The following is a 20,449-nucleotide window of genomic DNA, read 5'->3' as shown; positions in this document are numbered from 1 at the left end:
CTCCATGACTCCTTCTGTGGGATCCTGGGATTTGTAGTTGGTGAGGTGTTTCAGCCTGGTATCTGAGAGCTCTGGTGCCTCTTCAAACTGACAAATCCGAGTTCCACTGGATAGAGTTGTGGCCATTAAGTAGTGTCACAATGCTTTATTTTCCACTGTGAGGCCATATCTTCTGATCTCACTGTTTGTCCCAATCGAAGAGATCCTAACTCGTTGTCTATCAGATTGCATTGATCAGTGAATCTTCTCTAGCAGGATGAACAAGTGGGATTGAGATCCAAGATTTCAACCAGAGGTCCAAAACACACTGCGAAATAACCCAGTTTTGACATCACTTTAACTGCGCTGGATCAGGGTTTAGGGAAGGGCCTCCAAATATATTGGTACGGTGCTTTACTGTAATGGTATCCACAAGGGATGTGTGTGTGCAGAAATTAGAGGGGGTGTATGGAGAAAATGTAGGTGTATGTTGCAAAGAGTGTGCAAATGTGTGTATGCAGGAAGCGTGAGGATTTGTGTGCGCAAGGAGTGTGTGTAGGTGAAGAAAGAGTGTCTGCATATGGGTAGAAAATGAGGCACTGTCACATTTGTGCGTGGGAAAAAGAGTTTGGTGTAGTGTGTGTAGAATGCGAGGGTTTGTGTGTGCGGAGAAAGTGTGAAAGAGAAGAATTTGGGTAGAGAGGAGAACAGTTTCTGTGTGTGGTGAAGAGAAAGAGCGCATGTGTGATGGTGCGCATTCGAGAATGAGAAAGTGCGTGTGTTTTGCGTGTGTAGGTGTTTAATTTCGTGTGTTTAGAGGAGGCAGAGCTCGTAGGAATGTCCTTCCAACCAAACTGAGAACAGCCGCATCTTGGCAAAATGTAGGCCGTGACCTTTTTCTTTCGCCGTATGATTTTTAACGACTTTTGCGCGGATGAAGAAGACGTGGAGCCCCAAGTTTGACATGGATTTTGTGCCGGTTGGTTGGCAGTTATAAGCATCACTGTTTTTGCAGTTGGGATCTTCTTCTTCGTTGCTACATGGCCGACAGGTACATCTGGATTGCTTTGCGTAGCAGAGAGAGAGAGACAGAGACAGAAGAAGAGGAAGCATGGAGCATGCAAAATCCTAGCCACATCTCTCTCTGGCTTGCTTCGCGATCGCGAAGCAAAGCCAGAGAGAGTAAGGCCTAGATTTGCAATCCCCTGCTTCCTCTTCTTCTGTCTTCTCCTCTCTGATACGCAAAGCATATCCAGATGTTGACTGTCATACTAGAGCACAACTATACTCCAGGCAGTTGCCAGACTTTGCAATGCTATCAATTGTAGAGATTTGAGCTTCGGACTCTGAGACCTGGGTTCGAATCCCTGCTCAGAAACCCATGGGTGACCTTTGGGTAATCGCACTCTCTCAGCATCAAAGGAAGCCAAGGAAGCCTCCCTGAACACATCTCCCCCCTCAAAGAAAACCCCCCCACTCAGTATAGACACTCCTTGTTGACCTTGGGCAAGTCACACGCTCTCAGCCTCGAGGCAGGCAATGGAAATCCCCCTGAACAAATCTGTTGGTGTGCTTAGACTGTGAGTTCCTGCATGAACTGGTGTCCCTTTTGGGGGGATCTCTCCAACTTTAGGGGTGCTACGATTGTGAAGGAAGCTGTCCAAGAAGCAAAGCCCAAAGGAAGCTGCCCAAAGGCGAGCTCCGCGAACCCGGCGCCTCTTTGCGCTGCAGCCGATCGGCAGCGCAAGCCAATGCAGGGCTGTGTGTGTCTTGTGTGTGTGTCTCTTGTGTGTGTGGTGGGTTGTGTGAACCTGGCTCAGCCAATCTCTCCCTGTGACGTCGGGGCTCCGGATATTTAACACACCCCTTTTTTTCCCCCTCCAACAGCCAACCTCCCGCATTTCCTCCAGAAAGGAAGGAAGGAGGGAAGGGGAAAAGAGGGGAAAGGAGGAGAGGGGTGGCCCTATTCATGCTGCACCTGCCAGTGAGGCTCCATCGGGTCCCTTTTCCTCCCTCTTTCCCAAAGACAGAGCCTTGCTGCGGAAAATTAAAGCAAAATCTCTCTTTTTCCTTGTCTTCAAAGGAGATTTTACATTGGAAGCTTGGTTTCTTTTGCAGAGGACGTTTTGCTGCATTGCTTCCAAGGGGTTTTTTTTTTGTGGGGCTTTGCTTTCTTATTATTTTGGTAACGCGTGATTTTAATTGAACTTAATTATATTGCCAAGATCCAGTGCCAGTTTCGGACTTTGGATGAAGGCTGTCGCTTGCAAACCTTGGAAGAAAACTCCGGAAAAGACGAAAGAAGAAGAAGGAGGAAAAAAGGAGGAGGAAGAACCCAAAAAGCCAAGGTCTTCTCGCCTCTCAAAAACCTTCCCCAAAAGACCTATTTTTCCTGTGGATTTTGAGGGTGAGATCTCTTCATCCCCTCTTTTCTCTTTTAGGAGGCATTTTTTCCATCCCCTTCCTTCCTCTTTCCTGCTTCGGCTTCTCCACCTTCCTTGGCTTTGAATGCCATTTTTGAAAGGCATCGCTACCTTTCTCCTCCCAAAAAGGAAAGCGAATGGTTTTGCTTTTTTGTGAAAGGGAAAGACATCCAATAAAGGTCTGTTTTTTGGGAAGGAGGGCTTTGGCAGCCTCTTGCCTTGCCTTTTTTTCGCGTTTAAACCCGATCCGGAGCTGAAGGCTTTTCCCTTTCAGCTGCGATGCTTTGCAAAGCCCTTCACCGGGTTGAAACCTGATCCCAGATTTGTGCCTTTCTCCTTTCTTCTCCATACCCCCGATTTATGGTAAGTGCCTTTGGGAAAGATGCAACGGGTTCCTGTCCCAACCGACACTGAGACCCAAGCATCTGAGGAAGAGGCTGAAGCTAGGAAGCTCCTTCTGTCCATTTCTATCTTTGAGATAGACCTCTTTATTGGTAGTTTTCTTTCCTGGCTTGCAATGCCTGTTGGACTGGGAAGAAGCATCTTAGCAATGCCTTTAAACACGCCTGAAAGAAAAGAAGCAAACTCCAGCCTTGAGGCTTGAAAAGCACCATCATCATCATCTCTGTAGAAGATAGATATTGATCTCGCTATGATGCCTTGGACCCCTGAGCTTCGCCTTCGCCGATCCCTTTCTAAGTCCCCTTTCAAAGACTGAGCATGCGAGTCTTTCTTGGAGCCCCGGAGACCCCCCCCTTTAAAAACCCTTTGTGAAGAACCCTGATCTCTGTGACTTTTTTGTTTTTTTTGTTTTTTTTTTTTTTTTTTTTTTTTTTTGTTTTTTTTTGTTTTGGGGAGAAGGGGAGGGAGGTTTTTTTTTTTTTTGTTTTTGTTTTTTTTTTTTTTTTTTTTTTTTTTTTTCTTGACCCCTCCGCCTCCTCCTCTGGGAGTCCCCCTTTTGAATCCCTTTCAGCCTCGAAAACTGAGCTGTCTGAGATTTAAGCCACCTCTGGGACCCTCTTTTGAAGACCCTTTCTTCAGCCTCAGAAGGGAGGACTCCTGCTGAGCCCTGCTGGGAGGATGCCTTGAGCCGCCTCGGGCTCAGGTCCCTCGCTGGCCTCCTTTTTCCTTTCAAGAGACATCTCTCTCGAGCAAAGAGAACATCCTGAACTCGGTGGTTCACTCCCGATCCTCTCCGGATCTCTTAAGAGAGGGAAAGCTGGCTCATCACTCTAAGGAAGGAGGAAAAGGAAAAAGGAAGGAGGAAGGAAGGAGGAAAAGGAAAGGTAGAGGGAGGAAAGAAAGAAAGAAGGGAGAAGAGAGGAAGAAGGACCCTCTTTCTTCAAGCGCGCTAAAAGGGAGAAAAGACCCCCAAGGAAAGAGGGAAGGTAAGGAAGAAGGAATGAAGAGAGGGGGTTGGAGGGTGTGAGAAAGGTAGGAAGGAAGGAAGGAAGGAAGGAGGTAGGGAGGGAGGTAAAGGGAAGGGAGAGGAAAAAGGAAGGAGGGAGAGAGGAAAGAAAGAAGGAGAAGAGAGGAAAGGAGGACCCTCTTTCTTCAAGCGATCTTAAAAGGGAGAAAGACCCCCTCAAGGAATAGAGGTGGAATGAAAGAAGGAAGAGAGGGGGGAGGGGGGGTGAGAAGTGAAGAAAGGAAGGAAGGACTCTCTTTCTTTCAGTGCCCTAAGGGGAGAAAGACCTCAGGGAAGAGGGGAGGAAGGAAGGACGGAGGAGGAAGGAAGGAGGAAGGGGGACTCTCTTTCTTCAAGTGCCCTAAAAGACCGCCAGGAAAGGGAAGGAAGGAGGAAGGAGGAGGAGGAAGGAAGAGGAGGAAGGAGGGAGGACTCTCTTTCTTCAAGTGCCCGAAAAGAGACCTCCAAGAAAGAGGGGAAGGAAGGAAGGAAGGAAGGAAGGAAGGAAGGAAGGAGGAGGAAGAAGGAAGGGAGGACTCTTCTTTCTTCGTGCTTAAAAGCCTCCAGGAAAGAAGGGAAGAAGGAAGGAGGGGAAGGGGAAGGGGAAGGATCCCCTTGTCTTTCGTTCCTCCTCGCTGAGAGGGAGAAGAGCCCCCAAGGCCAGAGGGGAGGAAGAGCGAGGAGGGCGGAGGAGGAGAAGCAGGCGTCGGGCGAGTCCTCTGCCTCTGGGGTCGGGATGGAAGTTGCTGCTGGTGCGGCGGTTTCCGGGTGCGCTGTGGCTGGTGGCTGCTCTTGGCCTGCTCCCTCCACATCATGATTCGACCGGCTGCCAAGCTGGAGCGGAGGGGGCGGGGGCGGCGGCGGTGGAGAGGGACGGAGGAGGAGGCCTGGGACTGGGCTCGGAGAAGAGGCCCGGCCTCCCCCGCTGCAGCTGCGCCACAAGGCCCCGGCGCCAGGCCCTGAGGCTGCAGCGGGGGGTCCTCCGGCCTCGGAGTCGGCTCGGAGGGCGGGCTGGCCCAGCAAGCACACCCTCCGCCTCCTGCAGGACTTCAGCAGCGAGCCGGGCTTCCAACCTGAGCTCGCCTTCGCTGGAGAAAGGGCCCCCTTCTCCTCCTCCATCTCGCTCCTCCTGGGAGAGGCCCCAACCAGAAGCCCCTCATGGTCCCCGAGGGAGGCAGAGAGCCGCAAGGAAGGCTGCCTGTGCTCCCTCCGAGGCCTCTTCCTCCCTCCTCCTCCTCCTCCTCCTCGAAGCTGGCGGCCCCTTCCAGCACGGCCTCTACCGCCTCCCCGCCGCCGGGCCGGGGCTCCTGGTCTGTCCGAGGCCGACCTCCTCTTCAACGTCAACAGCGACATCCGCTCAACCCCAAGGCAGCCGCGCCGCGCCGCCGCCGCAGAGAACCCCGAATGGTGAGTCGGTCGGCCCCCAAAATGGAGGGGGCTCCTCAGAGGGAAGGCTTCGCCCCCCTCGACCCTCAGAGCAACTCAGCCTGCTTTCCACAGCCCTGAAAGAGAGAGAGAGGGAAGGCCCCCTTCAACACAGAGACCCCTCAAACACCCCCCGTGTCCCTGGGAAGAGAGGCCCCCCCCACCTGCCCCCATTCCCGCCAAAGCATTGAGAAGCCCCCCCATCCTAGAAAGGGGAAGAACACCCCAAACCACCGAGAGAGCCCCCTGCTATTCCTGAGGAGGCCAAGGCAGCCCCCTCCCCATCCCACAAAACCCTCCAAAGAGACCCCTCAAAAACCACGACTGAAAGAGCCCCTTCAAGCATTGTCAAGAAGCCCCTCAGTCCCTCTTGCATTCATGGAAAAAGAAGAGGTTCCCCCCATTGGTCCCCCCCCAAAGCCTCACCATTTAAGAGCTCCCCCTCATCTCCCAAAAGAACCTTTCAGGAGCCCCTTTCCTTCGCCACTCCTCCTGAACCTTAGAGGTCCTTCTTCCCCCTCATTTCAAGGGATGCTTCCTCACCCAGAAAATTGAAAGAGCCCCCAAAAACCTTTAAGACAGCTCCTCACCCCAAAGCCATGACAGGCCTTCCCTTGACCCCAAACCAGGAAGGAAGCTGGCCCATCACCACCAAAACCATTAAGGGACCTCCCTCACCCCCTGAATCCTCAACCCTTCACCCTTCAAGCTCCTAAGCGTGGCCCTCATCCCATAACCTTTCCAAGGGTGCCCCTCATCCCATAACCTTCAGCCCTATTGAAATACTCCTTCTTGTCCACAAAACCATTCCGAAAGCTTCTGTGCCTCCAATCAAAACCATGGAGCCCAAGTCAAAAACAACCCAATAGACCCCAGAAAAGACAGATGAGTTTAGTCTTGGCATCCTTCCCCCCAAAAGAAAACCCACAACGTAACAGGACGTCTTTCTAAAACATTATCGAGGATGATTGCCTCCTTTTTCCTTCCATCCTAAAGAATAAAAAGGGAAGGGTCTTGCTTAGGTTGAATGCTCTTTTCAGAGCTTCATTCCTGCTTCACCATCACCCCCAATCTTGCACCCCGAAACCCCAATCTCTCTTTAATGAGGGAATGGTAGACTTCATGGATGGAGTCTCTTTAGAATGAGGTCCCCCCCCCAATAAAAATGGGTGAAGGTCTTGCATTGGCAAGACTCCAGTCCACCAAAGGGAAAGGTTATGATGTATAAGATGTTGTCTTCCTCCACAGAGGAGAGACTTGAGGGTTTGAGAGCCCCCTCCCCAATAAAGCTGAGAGGACCTTCCTGGACCGCCATCCATCTCCTTGGACTTACATTGCTTGACCCTTGCCAGCAAAAATGAGAATAGGAGTGGGGCTTGGGCATCCACTGGGGGTTGGTTCCAGTGACCCAAATCTGTGGGATGGCTCAGTCCCATTATATACAATGACATAGTAAAATGGTAGCCCTTATATAAAATGGCAAATGAATTTAGATATGTTGGAACATATATAAAGCATGCATGGATTGAACATATTAAAACAGCGTTCCAAATATGGGTCCAGAGGGCCAACTGTACTGCGTTTCATTGACTGTGAGATGAGTCCTGGCTCATGTTGGCCACGTGATTTGTTCTCCACTCCCAGGTTGAGCAAAAAGGGATGGGGTTTTAAACTCAGTGACATGACACCCTTCCTCCCAAAAGGCAGAGCTGGAAATAGCATTGCAAATGTGTCTTTGGACTCCCTTTGATTCGACCTCCCTGCAAAATAAACACAACCCTGGAAAACATAAGGCAAAAAATGGGTGCTTCTTTTCAGCAAGTGGAATAAGGGTTTCAAGGAAGAATTGCCTCCTGTCCTCCCCGCAACCTCAGCCAATAACAAAAATGTATAGGCGGAGCTTTGAAAATGTAACGCTGTCGGATGTCTTTTATATTGGCTAGAACTTCATTGTGTGTAAGGCAGCCGCAGAGAGAAAACTCTCCTCCCATGAGGTTTTCCCACCATGATTCCTTCCCTGCCACTGCTACCCCATCCACACTGTAGAAGAAGGGTGAGATGCAGTGTTTCTAAGGATGGCTGTTCATAGGGTTATTGGGTTGCTCCATGTTCTTTTAAGGCAGTTTGCTGTTGCACCCCAAAGACAAAAGAATGGAAGGGAGAGGAGCAATGTATGCTCTCCGCACACCCTGCAAAATATCCCCCTAGAAAGGAAAAACCTACTGTAAGTAGGGCAAGCAGAATATTTTGAATGCTGTTTTTAAAGGGAAAGGGATGCTTTGGTTCACCAAAGGAACAGAAGCAGGAGAAAGAGATTTTCTCTCCTCTCCATGTGGTGTACCTCTGCTAGGGTTGTTTGAATGGAGCCTGCTAAGTCAGTCCATCCAAGATGCTGCCAAGGATAGGTATGATGAAGTAGGAAGCATGTCTCTCTAGATCCCCCACCATCACCCCACCCCACCACCATCATCATCATCACACATATCATCATCATTCATCATCATCTCATCATCAGCACATTTGTATAATCTCAGCCCTCCCTCTCTCTCCCTCCCCTCCTAGATTTGCAGAATCTCTTTAGTTGAGTCAGGATCAGGCTGTGCAATTGCAGGTACACTTCTCTTGATGTCTCCCTGCAGTATCTCTTGTCCTTGCCAATATATAATTCGTAACCAAGATTTTACTATTTAGATGTGGAGGATTTAGTTCCTTAAAAACATCAAGGGAACAGTGCAGGTTTTGAACGTGTTCTCCCTGTGCCTCGCTGCCAGGGAAGCTGAAAGAAGCAGCCAGTTTCCACGCTTCCAAGATCGTCGTCCACCAAAGACTGGAGCGTTTCTAACATGACAGACTGCATTACTTAGGTGCAAATCCCACTGAGCTTTGAGTTAACCTCCAAGCCTTGGGGTGTTATGTGAGCATCCTTCCTCTGATCGCATTCCCCCTCCGCCAGATGATTTGCAGAGCTTCTGTTTTCTCTTTTATTGGGGTCAAGAGCTTAGGCAGTCACATCCTCTCAGCCTCAGGGGAAAGCCATGGCAAACCTGGTCTGAACAATCTCGCCAAGAAAACCCCATGATAGGTCTGCTTTAGGGTCGCCATAAGTCGGAAACGACTTGAAGGCACACAGCAACAACAAGCAATGACATGACATGACATGACATTGGGGTGCCCTCCCAACATGGCCCCATTAAAATGGTTACAAAGCCTTACTGGAGGTGATGGACCATACCCCTTATACCCCGGTTACCCAAATGAAGGCAAGATTTAACTCCTTCCTTCTAGGCCTCCATCATCATCATCATCATCATCACACATCATCATCATCATCATGGATATAGGGATATGACCTTTTTATCCCAAGATTTCCACAGCCCAAATGGAGCTGTGGAGATGCCATGCCTCAAACCAAGACTTTCAGAAGCATGAATGATCAAGAAGTATCCTCAGCTAACCCCTCGTCCTTTCTAGCTACAGGGAGCCTGAAAAGCCAATGAGAATGGTACAGCAGCAATGGTACTACAAGTTGAATATCCCTTACCGAAAACCCCAGATGCTCTCAATACAAAACTCTCTTCATGGGCGCCTGAGATAGTGGACACTTTTGCTTTCTGATGGTTCAGTGTACACAAACTTTGATTCAGGCACAAAATTATTTTTAAATGGTATAACTACATTCAGGCTATGTGCATAAGATATATATAAATGAATTTGTGTTTCGACTTGGGTCCCTTCTGCAAGATTTCTCATTATGCATATTATATATTCAAAATCCATAAAAAACTCTGAATACTTCCGGTTCAACATTTCAGAGAAGGGATATCATCTAATTCTTCCCAGAAACCAGTATAGTAAGTGCAGAGGTAGGCAACCTGCGGGCCGCGGCCGAATGTGGCCCGGCAAGGCCTTGGGACCGGCCCCAGCCTGGTCCTGCCGCCGATTGCCGCCAGGGCCTTTGGCCTCTCACGCGAGGACATGGTGGGGCAATTGTCTATAGAACCTCACAAACATGCATTTATCTTAACATTTTTTAAATCAGCAATTTTTTTCGCGTGGTCCTCCATTTTTTATTTAAAAAGTGCCCTCCATTTGAAATTTTGTCCACTTTCTCCCGTTTTTTATTTATTTAATTTTTTTAAAAAAATTTTTAATTATTATTTTTTGGCTTCGGCCCCCCCATTTGTTCTGAGGACAAAGCAACCCGGCCCCCGGCTCAAAAAGGTTGCCTACCCCTGGTATAGTGGTTTGTAAGACACTGGGAGACCAGAGGTTGAATCCCTGCTCAGCCATGGAAACCACATTGAATGACCTTGAGCAAGGCACACTCTCAGCTTCAGAGGAAGCAAGGGCAAACCCCCTCTGAGCAAATCTGGCCCAGAAAACCCCATGATAAATTCATTTTAGGATTGCCATAAATCAGAATGGCTTAAAGACAGAACAAAGCTGATGCTTCACAGTGGCCTCTCTATCCTAAAGAGAAATAGCTAGTCTCAACTGAAGCAGATCCACTGAAGGGATGGGATTTATGTGTTGATTATTTTGTCATTAATTGCTTTTGTTGTTAATGCCTTTGACGTATGCTGACTCTATGCATGAGAGGCCTCCAAGAGCCCTCACTGTCAACTGCAAACTCAGGGCTGTGTCTTGTTTGATTTGAGCCTCTCCACCTGTCATGAGGTCTTTTGCCTTTCATATTGCTTTTTTATTTTAACCAAGCACTATCATTTTCGTAATGAGTCATGCTGGCTCATAATAAGTCTAAAGTATGATAACCTCAGTTAAGTCATTTTGGCTTCTAGGGAGACTTCAGGTCAGGCTTGCTTTTCTCTTGGACCCATTTATTGGTCTTTATGGCAGTCTCTGCTCTCTGCAGAACAGTCCTCCAGCACCGCATGTCAAAGGAGTTGATCCTCTTCCTATGGGCTCTCTTTACTCTTCCCAATGTTGATTTATCATGTAGCAGTCGATTTAGTATGTCTATTCTAGTTCGTTGTTAGATATAGGCCCACATCTAAATGTTGATGGCTCAGGAGTTAGAAACTTTACCTTTTATGTAATATAATCCTTTGATTTCTTTCCAAGCATTCTCCCTTGTGTTGGCTTAGGGTCTTTACCCAAAACCTTTCCGCACCCTTCGCTAAAGCTTCCCAAATATTTTGCTAGTCCTTCAAGCATGCAACCTGGATCAGGGTCTGTTTAGCCACCTTTCCCAATCTTGGAACCCACCCCTCCAATGGTTTTGGGTTGTAACTCCCATTATGCTCACCCATGGTCAAGGATGTTGGGAGTTCTAGTCCAACATTATGGGGGGGGGGGACTGATGTAAGGAATACTAGACTAATACTTCAAAAGGAACTTCCTTACTTAAAAACGGAGAGCTGCATATTCACTAGATGGTGCTGTCTTCTTAGGGCTGGCAAAAGGGACTTTGCTAGAGGTGGCTTCTTCCATCACAGAGCAACAGTGACTTAGGGGATGGGGCTTGCATTTGGCTGATGCAATTCTTAAACATGGAAGTGTAACCATCATCCTGCCCTTTCAATGTGTATTCACCTTGTATGGCTGGGGCCTACAAGTCCTATCATCCTTGATCACTGGCCACATGGATTCAAGGCTGCAGGGAGATGCTGTCCAAAATTTCAGCAGGGCACCACAGGGCAGCATGGTAAAGCTGCTCTAGCCCTTCTCTCTTTTCCTTCTTCTCATGCTAGAAGGGATTAAAGCTTTTTGGAACAATATAGTGATGTGCGCTCAATGTGACTCAGCACATGGAGTATCCACCATTCCTTGCCTCTTCAAAAAGTCAGCTTCCTTCTTTGTTCCTAGCAGAAAAGCTAGGAACAAGAGAGGAACTCTGTCTCTATCCACAGTATTCCAGGAGAGGTCTGACCAAACCAGAATAGGGAACTACTACTTGATGTAGACACTATACCTCTATTGATGCAGGCTGAAATTGCATTGACTTTTTTAGCTGCCACATCCCATTCCTAACTCATGTTCAGCCTGTGGTCTACTAAGATTCCCAGATCCCTTTTGCATGTACCGCCTTCAAGCCAGGTGTCACCCATCCTATAACTGTGCATTTCATTTTTGCTGGCCAAGGGTAGTAACCTACACTACTACTGTTGAAATTCATTTGAAGGTTGCTCTGTGATGGAAGAAGGATTCCATTTTCTTTCTTTCACCACCCCCACTTTTCTGTTATTTACATGGCAGTGGCCAATAGTGAAACATAATAGTGTTGCTTGAAAGGCAGACTTATACGATCTTCTTTCTGTCTGTTTTGCTGTTTGCACATGCTCCGTAAGGGATTCTGGAGGCAGCTGCTGTTTCCCTTGCCTGTTGTAGAAATACATCCAGAGCTGTACTGTAATTACCTAGAGTAGAATTATATGCTTTTCCAGCTTAGACATTATTGCATTGTTTTCTCTAGCGACACAGCTGCAATCCAACACCAAAAAGTCTGTTTTTCTCTCACCCCGCTTCATCATCCTTCCCTCTTGAAGATGCATCTAAAAATCTTCCAGATAGACATAGGATATGGAGGAAAGGTGTGGCTGGGTCACTTAAGAAGGCTTTGTAAAAAAGGACATTCTTTATAAGAGGCTTTGGCCTGTTACAGACTGCCAAAATAAAGCTGCTTTGGGTCTCTTTGGAGGTATGCTATTTAAATGATGCATGGGTCCTAAGAGTCCAGAGGTCGCGCCAAAGCCACACTCCATTCCTAAGGACTGGAGTGCGGCTTTGGTGCAGTTTCCAGATGCATCATTTAAATAGCATACTTCCAAAGAGACCCCAAGCAGCTTTATTTTGGCAGTCTGTAACAGGCCTAAGTTAACTGTGATATGTTTGTATAGAGGTCTTTAGCTTTTGTTGAATGTAATCAACATTAAAAAAAATCACATTTTCTCACTTTTGTGGCTCTCTAGTGTAGAGATTACAATGCCAACAATCCTCCATACGATTACTCAGGTGTAAATCCTATTGGTTTCATTTGTACTTACCTCTAGGTAATATGTGTAGCATTGGAAGCCAAATTTCATTTATTCATTTGATTGCAGTATTCTTGTACTGCCTCTGCTTTCATGGTATCTGCAAAGCAGTGACATTAAAATGTAATGGAAGTGTTCCAATCCTAAGCATTTCATTTGAGAATCCAAATCTTTCGGCATGTTTGATAAAGGCCCAGTTTGCTGGTGTGTGTTGATGGAGGCAGCAGGCTGAGAAACAACCCAAAAAAGAGAGAGGTTAGGTTAATAGTTTACTAATTTGCATGTTAAAAATTGAGAGTTGTGTGCGCACTTGAGAGTCTGCAAAGTGCTTTGTTAAAAACCTAATGCCTTGTAAGAAAATCACTGTTATTCTTTATGTTTGTACTTGGACGTTTATGGCTGTAGTCTTGTAAATGCTTACCTGGAAGTATGTCAGAGTGCAGAAAGCAGATAAGTATAGTCTTGTGTTGCCTTGAGTAACAATTCAGTCTTGCATGTGCCTTTTAGGGGGTAGATGCCCTCTGAACAGAAAGGAGACCCCTTACATTTAATGCAGTTTAATCTGAGAAAGGTTTGAATAGAATAGTAGCCTAAGTGGACAACGCCTTGTTAGAGGACTAGAGAGCTTCCATCTTCCAGAGTTGTAGTCCAAACCACAGTCCTTCACCATGATGGTGGGAGTTGTAGGCCAAAGCTTGACGTTTGAGGAGACCCACGGAATTAATTGCTAAATACATACCCTCCAGCATTAAACGTATTAATGAGGAAGCAAACCCAAGCTTGGAGAAGCTTCAGGAGTCTGTTTTTGCCTGAGTCTACTGAGAGGGGGACAAGATTCTGCCTCTTCTTCTAATCTCTTCTGACTCAATTGACTACAAACTACTTTTGCACTTTGAACTGTTTGCTGCAAATAGGCTGAAGTCAAAGAGACAAAGTGGGAGGAGGATAGAGAAGATGGGGCATTTTAATAGCTGATGAAAAAGTGGGACAACAGAGGATTAAATGGGACCTTCCCTTTCCAAATTAGGTCAGTGGGAGTGTAAGTGAAAGGTAAATCGACACATAGGTGTAGCCCATTGATTCAGTAGACTTACTCTAGTTGTCACTAAGACTAGCATTCAAAGCTACATCTCCTGAAGGTTGTTCTTCACTAGTCCTTCATTGCTGCATGGCCTAGGATATTTAGAAAGCTGATTATATGCTGAATCAGGCTATTAATCCATCTAGCCCAGTGTTGTCTGTACTGACTGGCAGCAGTTCTTTAGGGTATCAGGCAGGAACTGGTACCAAGGACTGAACCTGCCAAGTTCTTGCATGCAAAGCATGCGCTTTACCACTGAGCCATGGCATGTTCATTATGATGCCGTGTCAGATTTAACGTATGAGTCAAGATCTCCAGACAGAGTCTTGGGTATATTCTCTGTTGAATGCAAATCCATTGCAGGTGTTGAGAACAGTGATCAGGTTAGATATTTTATACCTCAGGACAACTGTTGTAGTGCTGTCAAAACAAATTGGTTACTTCTTTTAAGGCAAGGTCCCTGGGCCTTGTACATATTTGCTTTTCTGGTGCATAGCATAATTGATTAGTTTGCAACAGGTGGAAATCATGTAGCCTTCCATTTTATTATTACATTAATAAATTCAATTTGTTTCATAAAGATCAAGTAGACCGCACATATTGTAAAGAACAAAAATAACCTTCTGTCCTTGCATCGCGCATTTTAGTGTCAATATTAAGACAAAAATATTTTGTGTTCAATTTAGCAAGTCTTGCAGAATGTCATGCCACATGTTTTGGGGTTGAAAATCCCAATGTATAAACAATGGGTGGGACTGCTGGATGTTGAAATATCTAGATGGCTGCATGAGTCCCATCCTTGGTCTAAAACAGTGATCTCTCTGGTGGAAAGCATACAATGGATTCTTTGCAAGTGATCTGAAACATTGAAGGGAGTGGATGAAAAAAGATCCAGTGCTTTCTACATGTTGTTTTTTTTATGATGGAAGATGCTGTTCATCACAGCTGGAGAGCTCTAAGTTGGAGAAAGCTTGACTAGGCAGAGTTTCAGCATTGCAGTTGAGTAACACAGCCTCATAAATCACATATCTCACCTGAATGCAGAATTGGATGTGACAACAAGCAGCTGATGCCTCCTGACCATGTTGTCCTTTGTTTGGGGCTGTTTGCTTCCTCAAGGAAACAAAATGCAGTATTTGACTATAGGCTAGCGTGGTGTAGTGGTTTGAGATTTTGGACTATGAATCTGTAGATAAGGATTAATTTATTAATCCTCAGACCTGGAGCCTCTCCTGACAGCCATCTCATTTCTTTATCATCATCTGATGGTTTCCCATATTTTGTACATTTCTTTTCCCAAACCATCTTTCCATTACAGAATCTGAATGACTCTGTTAAAGCTTAGTTACTGTCATAAGATTGCTTCTATGGTCCTATGGATCCCCTTCCTCCATTTTGCTGTAGCATCCCCCAGTCTGCAGAGTGAACAAATCTTTCTCCTGCCTGCAGATATTTTGGAAATATCAAGTTATTTCTCTTTTACATATGAAGAAGTTTTCTTGCTCAGTAAAGGCTTCACCTGGACTGAAGGCAGCCAGGAGGAACAGGGATAGTCCCAAATGGAACAATGCTGAAATTGTTCCCAAATCCACTAAGACATGGAGAGGGGGGTTGAATTATAATAAACCTTGAAAAAGATGGCAAAAGAGTGAAATCTTTGAAGGAAACACAGTCTTCAGGGGCTGCATGCAGGCTGGAGGCTATGTTTTCTCCATTCTCTTTTAGCAAAAAACAAATGGAAACGATGTTTTCACCCAAGCCTGCCTTAATCCCATCCACATGGGGACTACACACTGGGCACTTTTATGGTTTGCATGATCCAAAATTCGATTGTTCCTTCAAGGTTGAAACAATCTGAAGGATTGCAGGCAGCAGGGTGCTAGGTTCTTGACCTAAATATTCTGTCTTTTCTTTTTTTTCCAAGAGTGTTTCTGGCCTACTTACCTTTAGAGATACATGGAAAATGTGCAATCCAGTTTTCTGCTCAGTTGCTAAGTAAAAAAAATAACACTCCTGCTTACCAGAGAATGCAAACCTGACAAATGATGGTGACCCTATTTATATATATTAAAAAATTGTAAAACTGAATTTGACTTTTAAAAAACATTTTAATACAGCTGCACGAGCTTAAAAGGTATCAAGCTGCTGCTAGGCCACTTAAAATGGCTGCTGTGGGGGGCTACTATTATAATGGTGTACTGGACTTACCTCTCATCGTGTATCATAATTCTGGACCATTCTGAGAGAAAAGAAACCCTAAAGAAACCCGCTACCTAACTGAAAACCCATGAAGTAAACAGCCATTCTTTGGAATATGGCTTAACCAGCTGTTATCCATATTTAGTTTTTGACTCAGTGCCCATTCACTTTCTACCCAGAAAGAACCTGCTCACTGCAAAATTCCTGGTGACAGACCACTCTGGAATACAAAATGGATTATGGTTCAGCTTAAATGAAGTCCTGCTTCATGATAATCCATTTTAAGGGAGTAAAAAACCATTGGCAGGTTTGTTGTATTGGTACCACCCAGCTTTCTATATGGAAAGAGATCTTGTAGCACCTTTGAGACTAAATGAAAGAAAGATGTTAGTAGCATCTTTCAGTTAGTCTCAAAGGTGCAACAACGGCGGTTCTCAACCTGTAGGTTGCGACCCCTTTGAGAGTCAAATGACCCTTTCGCAGGGGTTGCCTAAGACCATTGGAAAACATATATTTTCCATTGTCTTAGGAATTGAGACCATCAGTTGGGGGTCACCACAACATGAGGAACTGTATTAAAGGGTCACTACATTAGGAAGGTTGACAACCACTGTGCTACAAGATCGCTTTCCATATTGATTTTACAGACAGACACAGCTATGTCTTTGAAAAGGTGGTGACCATATGTCCTGCCTTATTTTATTATTTCTCATCATTTAATTTATATTCCATCTTTCTCCCAATATGGGAGCCAAAGATGTTCCATCTGTAGACTAAATCGAGAAGTGTCTTCTATATGAAGGCTGTCTTGATTTGGAGGTATCCCCTTCATGGAGCACTTCCAAACCTAGTTTTGCTTAAAGGTAAAGAATCGTCAGTAGGGAAAACAGGGATCTTGAAGCTGTCCATCAGAAGTTGGCACCAGGGCAGTCACCAAATCTATGTTCTCAGTTATGGCAAGATGTTACTATACAAAACATTTGCACCTATACAGATTAATCAGTGTATGCCAGTTTATGCAAGCCTGTGTCTGATTTTGTCCTCATCTTACATGATCCAAAAGTGGTCATCCTATTAAGCTTTACAGATCAAAAACATTGGATGCCTGCAGGAACTGTTATGATGGGAAGGAAAAAGATAACACGCTACAATCTAAATTATAGACAACATGCCCCATAGACATTGGCAAATCCATGATGGTCTTTCAAAGGTCTTGGGCAGATATGAAATGAACCAAATAGGTATGAATAGGAGGGCTTTCTTTGTAATTGTCCCCTTCCAGAGAAACTAATTTTCCAGACATTCCTTGCTTCTTGGTTTCTAGAAAATAAAACAGCGTTCTCTTTCATTAAAAAAGTATTTGCAACAGTTATACAGTATCTACCCAGCAATGAGATGCTTGTTTATTTTACTGACTTTACACAGCAAGAGAAAATGCCCTGAATCCTGTTGCTTATCCTCAACCATTATAGAACCATTGGATCAATTGTTGACTCAACATGCAGAGAAATCCCATTGAGTCCATGGCTCTACTCTAGTTTGGACTGACCATAGGATCAGGCTAATGGGTTGTTGCCCACAGATATCTTGCTACTTAAAAGGAGATAAGGAGCCAGCATGAAGCAATGGAGTCTGGAGACCAGAGTTTCCCTCTTGGCCATGAAAACCTACTGGATGGCTTTGTACAAAATACACACTCTCAGCATTCATAAAACCCTGTGATAGGTTTGCCTTAAGGTTGCTCTAAGTTGGAACCATCTTGAAGGCACACAACAACAACAACACAAGGGAGTGAGAAAAATATGGAAAGGAGAGCAAACAAAGCTATGCAGCTAAGATGCTGTGTTGTTTTAGATATTTCTTTCATCGTTTTTACGGCCTGTTTTGTCAGTTGTGCATTTCATTCAGAAGCTATCTCAAGAGCCTTTGAAATCAAAAGCAAGGTCAAAGCTTTTCAAAGGAATACAGTCCAATGTTGCAGCTATGCATAAGATATACTCTCTCCTTCCCAAAAGCTAACAAGGTTTAAAAAACAGGGAGGGAGAGAGGGACAGAGAACAAGAATGGGGTTAGAACAAGACAGAGCAGTAATATATTAACTTTTCTGGCAAACAGAAGAATTGGCACCGAAAAGAGGGAGAGAGAGGAATGAAAGATGGATTGCTTAAATGGAGACTGTTTTAAAATCCTTGCAATTTTGAGTTATCCTCGATAACTGGATTGTGGTTTGGTATTGTACACAGCCTTGGATTTCATCCAAAAAACATTTCGGTTACTCTGTATAGAATGGTTTTCAATGTGAATGCCTGACTCTTGACACAACAGCTCCCAATTTCCAACGTAACTGTCACCATCACATTGAAACTGTTGTATAACAGGGTGGGATGTCTTTCTGAACATCCTATGAAGCAGCCAAGATGGGTGACTGCTTTGTTTTAGAAGATCTATATTCTACCTGCTGTTAAAATGAAACCTTTTCTTGTGAGGCAGGGCATCCGTGTTCAAACTCTAACAATGTGGATTCTTTCTAGAAAACATTACCTTCTTGGGCCTTCCCCAGAAAACAGGAATAGGGTTTATTTTGCAATTAATAGTATGGCCATACATCAGTCAGCACAGCTTTTAACCCTGACACTCCTTTTTGCAAAGCCTTTTTACACTCATCCTTTATTGGCTGTCTAGATAGAGGGATTTTTAAAAAATCAGCATTGGCATTGGGAGGATGGTGAAGGCGAGGGCTGTAGCAACACCAGCATTTGGTTTTACATGTCTGTAGTAAACAATGCAATGAAATCTGAGTTGCGAAAGAGTGGGATTCTACTCAGCTGCTCCTATGGTATCCATTGTGTACCTCCCTTGAGCAAGCAAGGTAAACAGAATCCCTTACTGAGCATGTGAAAAGCAAAACAGAGGCAAAAGGGAAGAGCAGGTAAACCTGCCTCTCCAGCTACCTCCCACATTTTAAACAAAATGTAGGGATGCAAGCTTGGCCAGTAAAGTGGAAATCAAAAGAAAAGAAGAAACATGTGAAAAGGAAAAGTCATCTCTGGATACATTGGGGAACGAGTCTTCAAGTGGTCTCTAGAAGATCTTAAAATGTTTTCATTCACTATACAAGCCTTAACCTACCTGATTTTTTCTTTTCATTTTGCATACACACATATTGTTCATATGGATTTATTTATCCTGCCGTTTTCCTTACACAGGATCCAAGGTGGCTTGCAAACACTGAATGAAAATGAATGAAATGTTTTGTTCTTTAGAATGAAAGGTTTTGAATGAAGAGCTTGTTGAAACATGTCGAACTGCTCTTCTTCTTTGTGCCGTAGGTACCTATCCCTGTTTCCATATTACAGTGAGCCGGCTGCATTGGTTTAGGATAGCAATCTGTGGATTCGACCACGCATGGATCACCATGCCCCATCTTATTCAGTGGAGGTGTGTGCACATGGATGAGGATGTGCACTCGCTGACACCGCCCATTGAATAATATGGAGCATGATTGTCTCCATTTTCCCGCATCTGTTGTGAGGGCTTGGAACTGATTCCCCACTCCATGGATGGGAAGAGTCCACTGTATTTTATTCTCTCTGGTACCAAATTTTCTGCTAAAGGAGTCATGCCCAGGAACACACCTACTTTAATAACTGAGGTATAACATTATTCTGGGTGGATAAGAGATTTGCAAACAACCCACCATAGCAACAGTAGTAGCAATACAAGATATGCTCCAAGTAGAATGAGCTCAGAAGCTTCTATTTTCCTGAGAATGACTCATTATCCATTTCCACTCTTCTAATATGATCTAATCCTGTTCTTCCCAGCATTGTCATTTCTCTTGTCTCCTTTCTTAATAAATGATTTTTCAGGTCTAAAGCATGGCCTGAGAGCGGTTGCCTTTAAATAGCGACTCATGCCTCTCTAAGGCTTTGGGGCAATGTGATTTGCAATTGGGGGAGGCATTTTAAAGTGTTCTGACATTGAGTAGGTTGGAGGGGATCATTGGGTGGTACATTGGGGGGAGTGGAAGAGGGCTGCACAAGGTTTTTACAGCCTATAGGCTGCACTTTGCCTCGCCTGCTCTAACCACTACACCACACCAAGTCATAGACTCAAAGAGAACAAGCTGTTCTTTGTGGATACTGTAAAGTAAGCATATCCACAGTATACAAACAAGAACACTGGTTTGCAGTTCAGCAAAGTCTAAATATCCCTGCAGTGGCCTGTCAAGTGCTTTTCTTGGCACTTCTCCGTGCCTTGGATTTGGTCCCATTTTCTCCCCCTCCCCACCCTGTCACAAAGTGCATTGCTGGCATTTTAAGGCAACCTAATCTTCTCTGCCATTTCTCATTTGTTTTCTTTTGGTAGGCAAAATGAAGGCAACGAAGACGAAGAATTCCTACCCACTGGAGAAACATCGATTGATTCCTATCCAAACTGGCTCAAGTTCCACATTGGCATTAACCGATACGAACTGTATTCCAGACACAACCCGGCCATTGGAGCCTTGCTACAAGACCTGGCCTCCCAGAAAATAACAAGTGTTGGTAGGTTGATGAACGTACGGTTCCCGGTGGGATGCTGTGCAAATAAGTGGCTTGCTCTTGCTATGCTGTTGCTTGCAGATTCGGGGATATTTTGCATGGTTTACATTACAAGCTCCTGACAAAAGCTTGCTCTTGAAGATGGCAGGCGTTAAATACACTCTGCTGCTCCCTCTGTACTGGCTTTGAAAACCAATCCCAAGAGAAAGCTTGGAGGAATTAAGTGACAAAATGCAACAATAGCTTTGATGTAAAATTGGCATCCTCAATTTGACTTCACCCTTTGGAAGCTTTAATTTTGGGCAGAGCCAATTTAACTCCTCCCCCCCAATATAGATGATGGATGATAGATAGATAGATAGATAGATAGATAGATAGATAGATAGATAGATAGATAG

The 20,449-nt window shown here is 45.1% G+C and overlaps 1 protein-coding gene across 1 annotated transcript in view; it reads left to right on the top strand.

Moving 5' to 3' along the window:
• Positions 1-4,627: 4,627 nt before the first annotated feature.
• Positions 4,628-20,449, top strand: part of FAM20C (FAM20C golgi associated secretory pathway kinase) — a gene marked incomplete at its 5' end in the record, with an annotated part of 74,781 nt that continues 58,959 nt past the window's right edge. The window contains 2 exons of the mRNA XM_042437840.1: positions 4,628-5,217; positions 19,876-20,054. Of these exons, the coding sequence (XP_042293774.1) occupies positions 4,628-5,217; positions 19,876-20,054 (769 nt within the window). The remainder of the gene's footprint in view (positions 5,218-19,875; positions 20,055-20,449) is intronic.

The sequence above is a fragment of the Sceloporus undulatus genome, chromosome 8, assembly GCF_019175285.1.
Source record: "Sceloporus undulatus isolate JIND9_A2432 ecotype Alabama chromosome 8, SceUnd_v1.1, whole genome shotgun sequence".
Taxonomy (NCBI): Eukaryota; Metazoa; Chordata; class Lepidosauria; order Squamata; family Phrynosomatidae; genus Sceloporus; species Sceloporus undulatus.
This window is presented reverse-complemented; position numbering and strand designations above follow the sequence as displayed.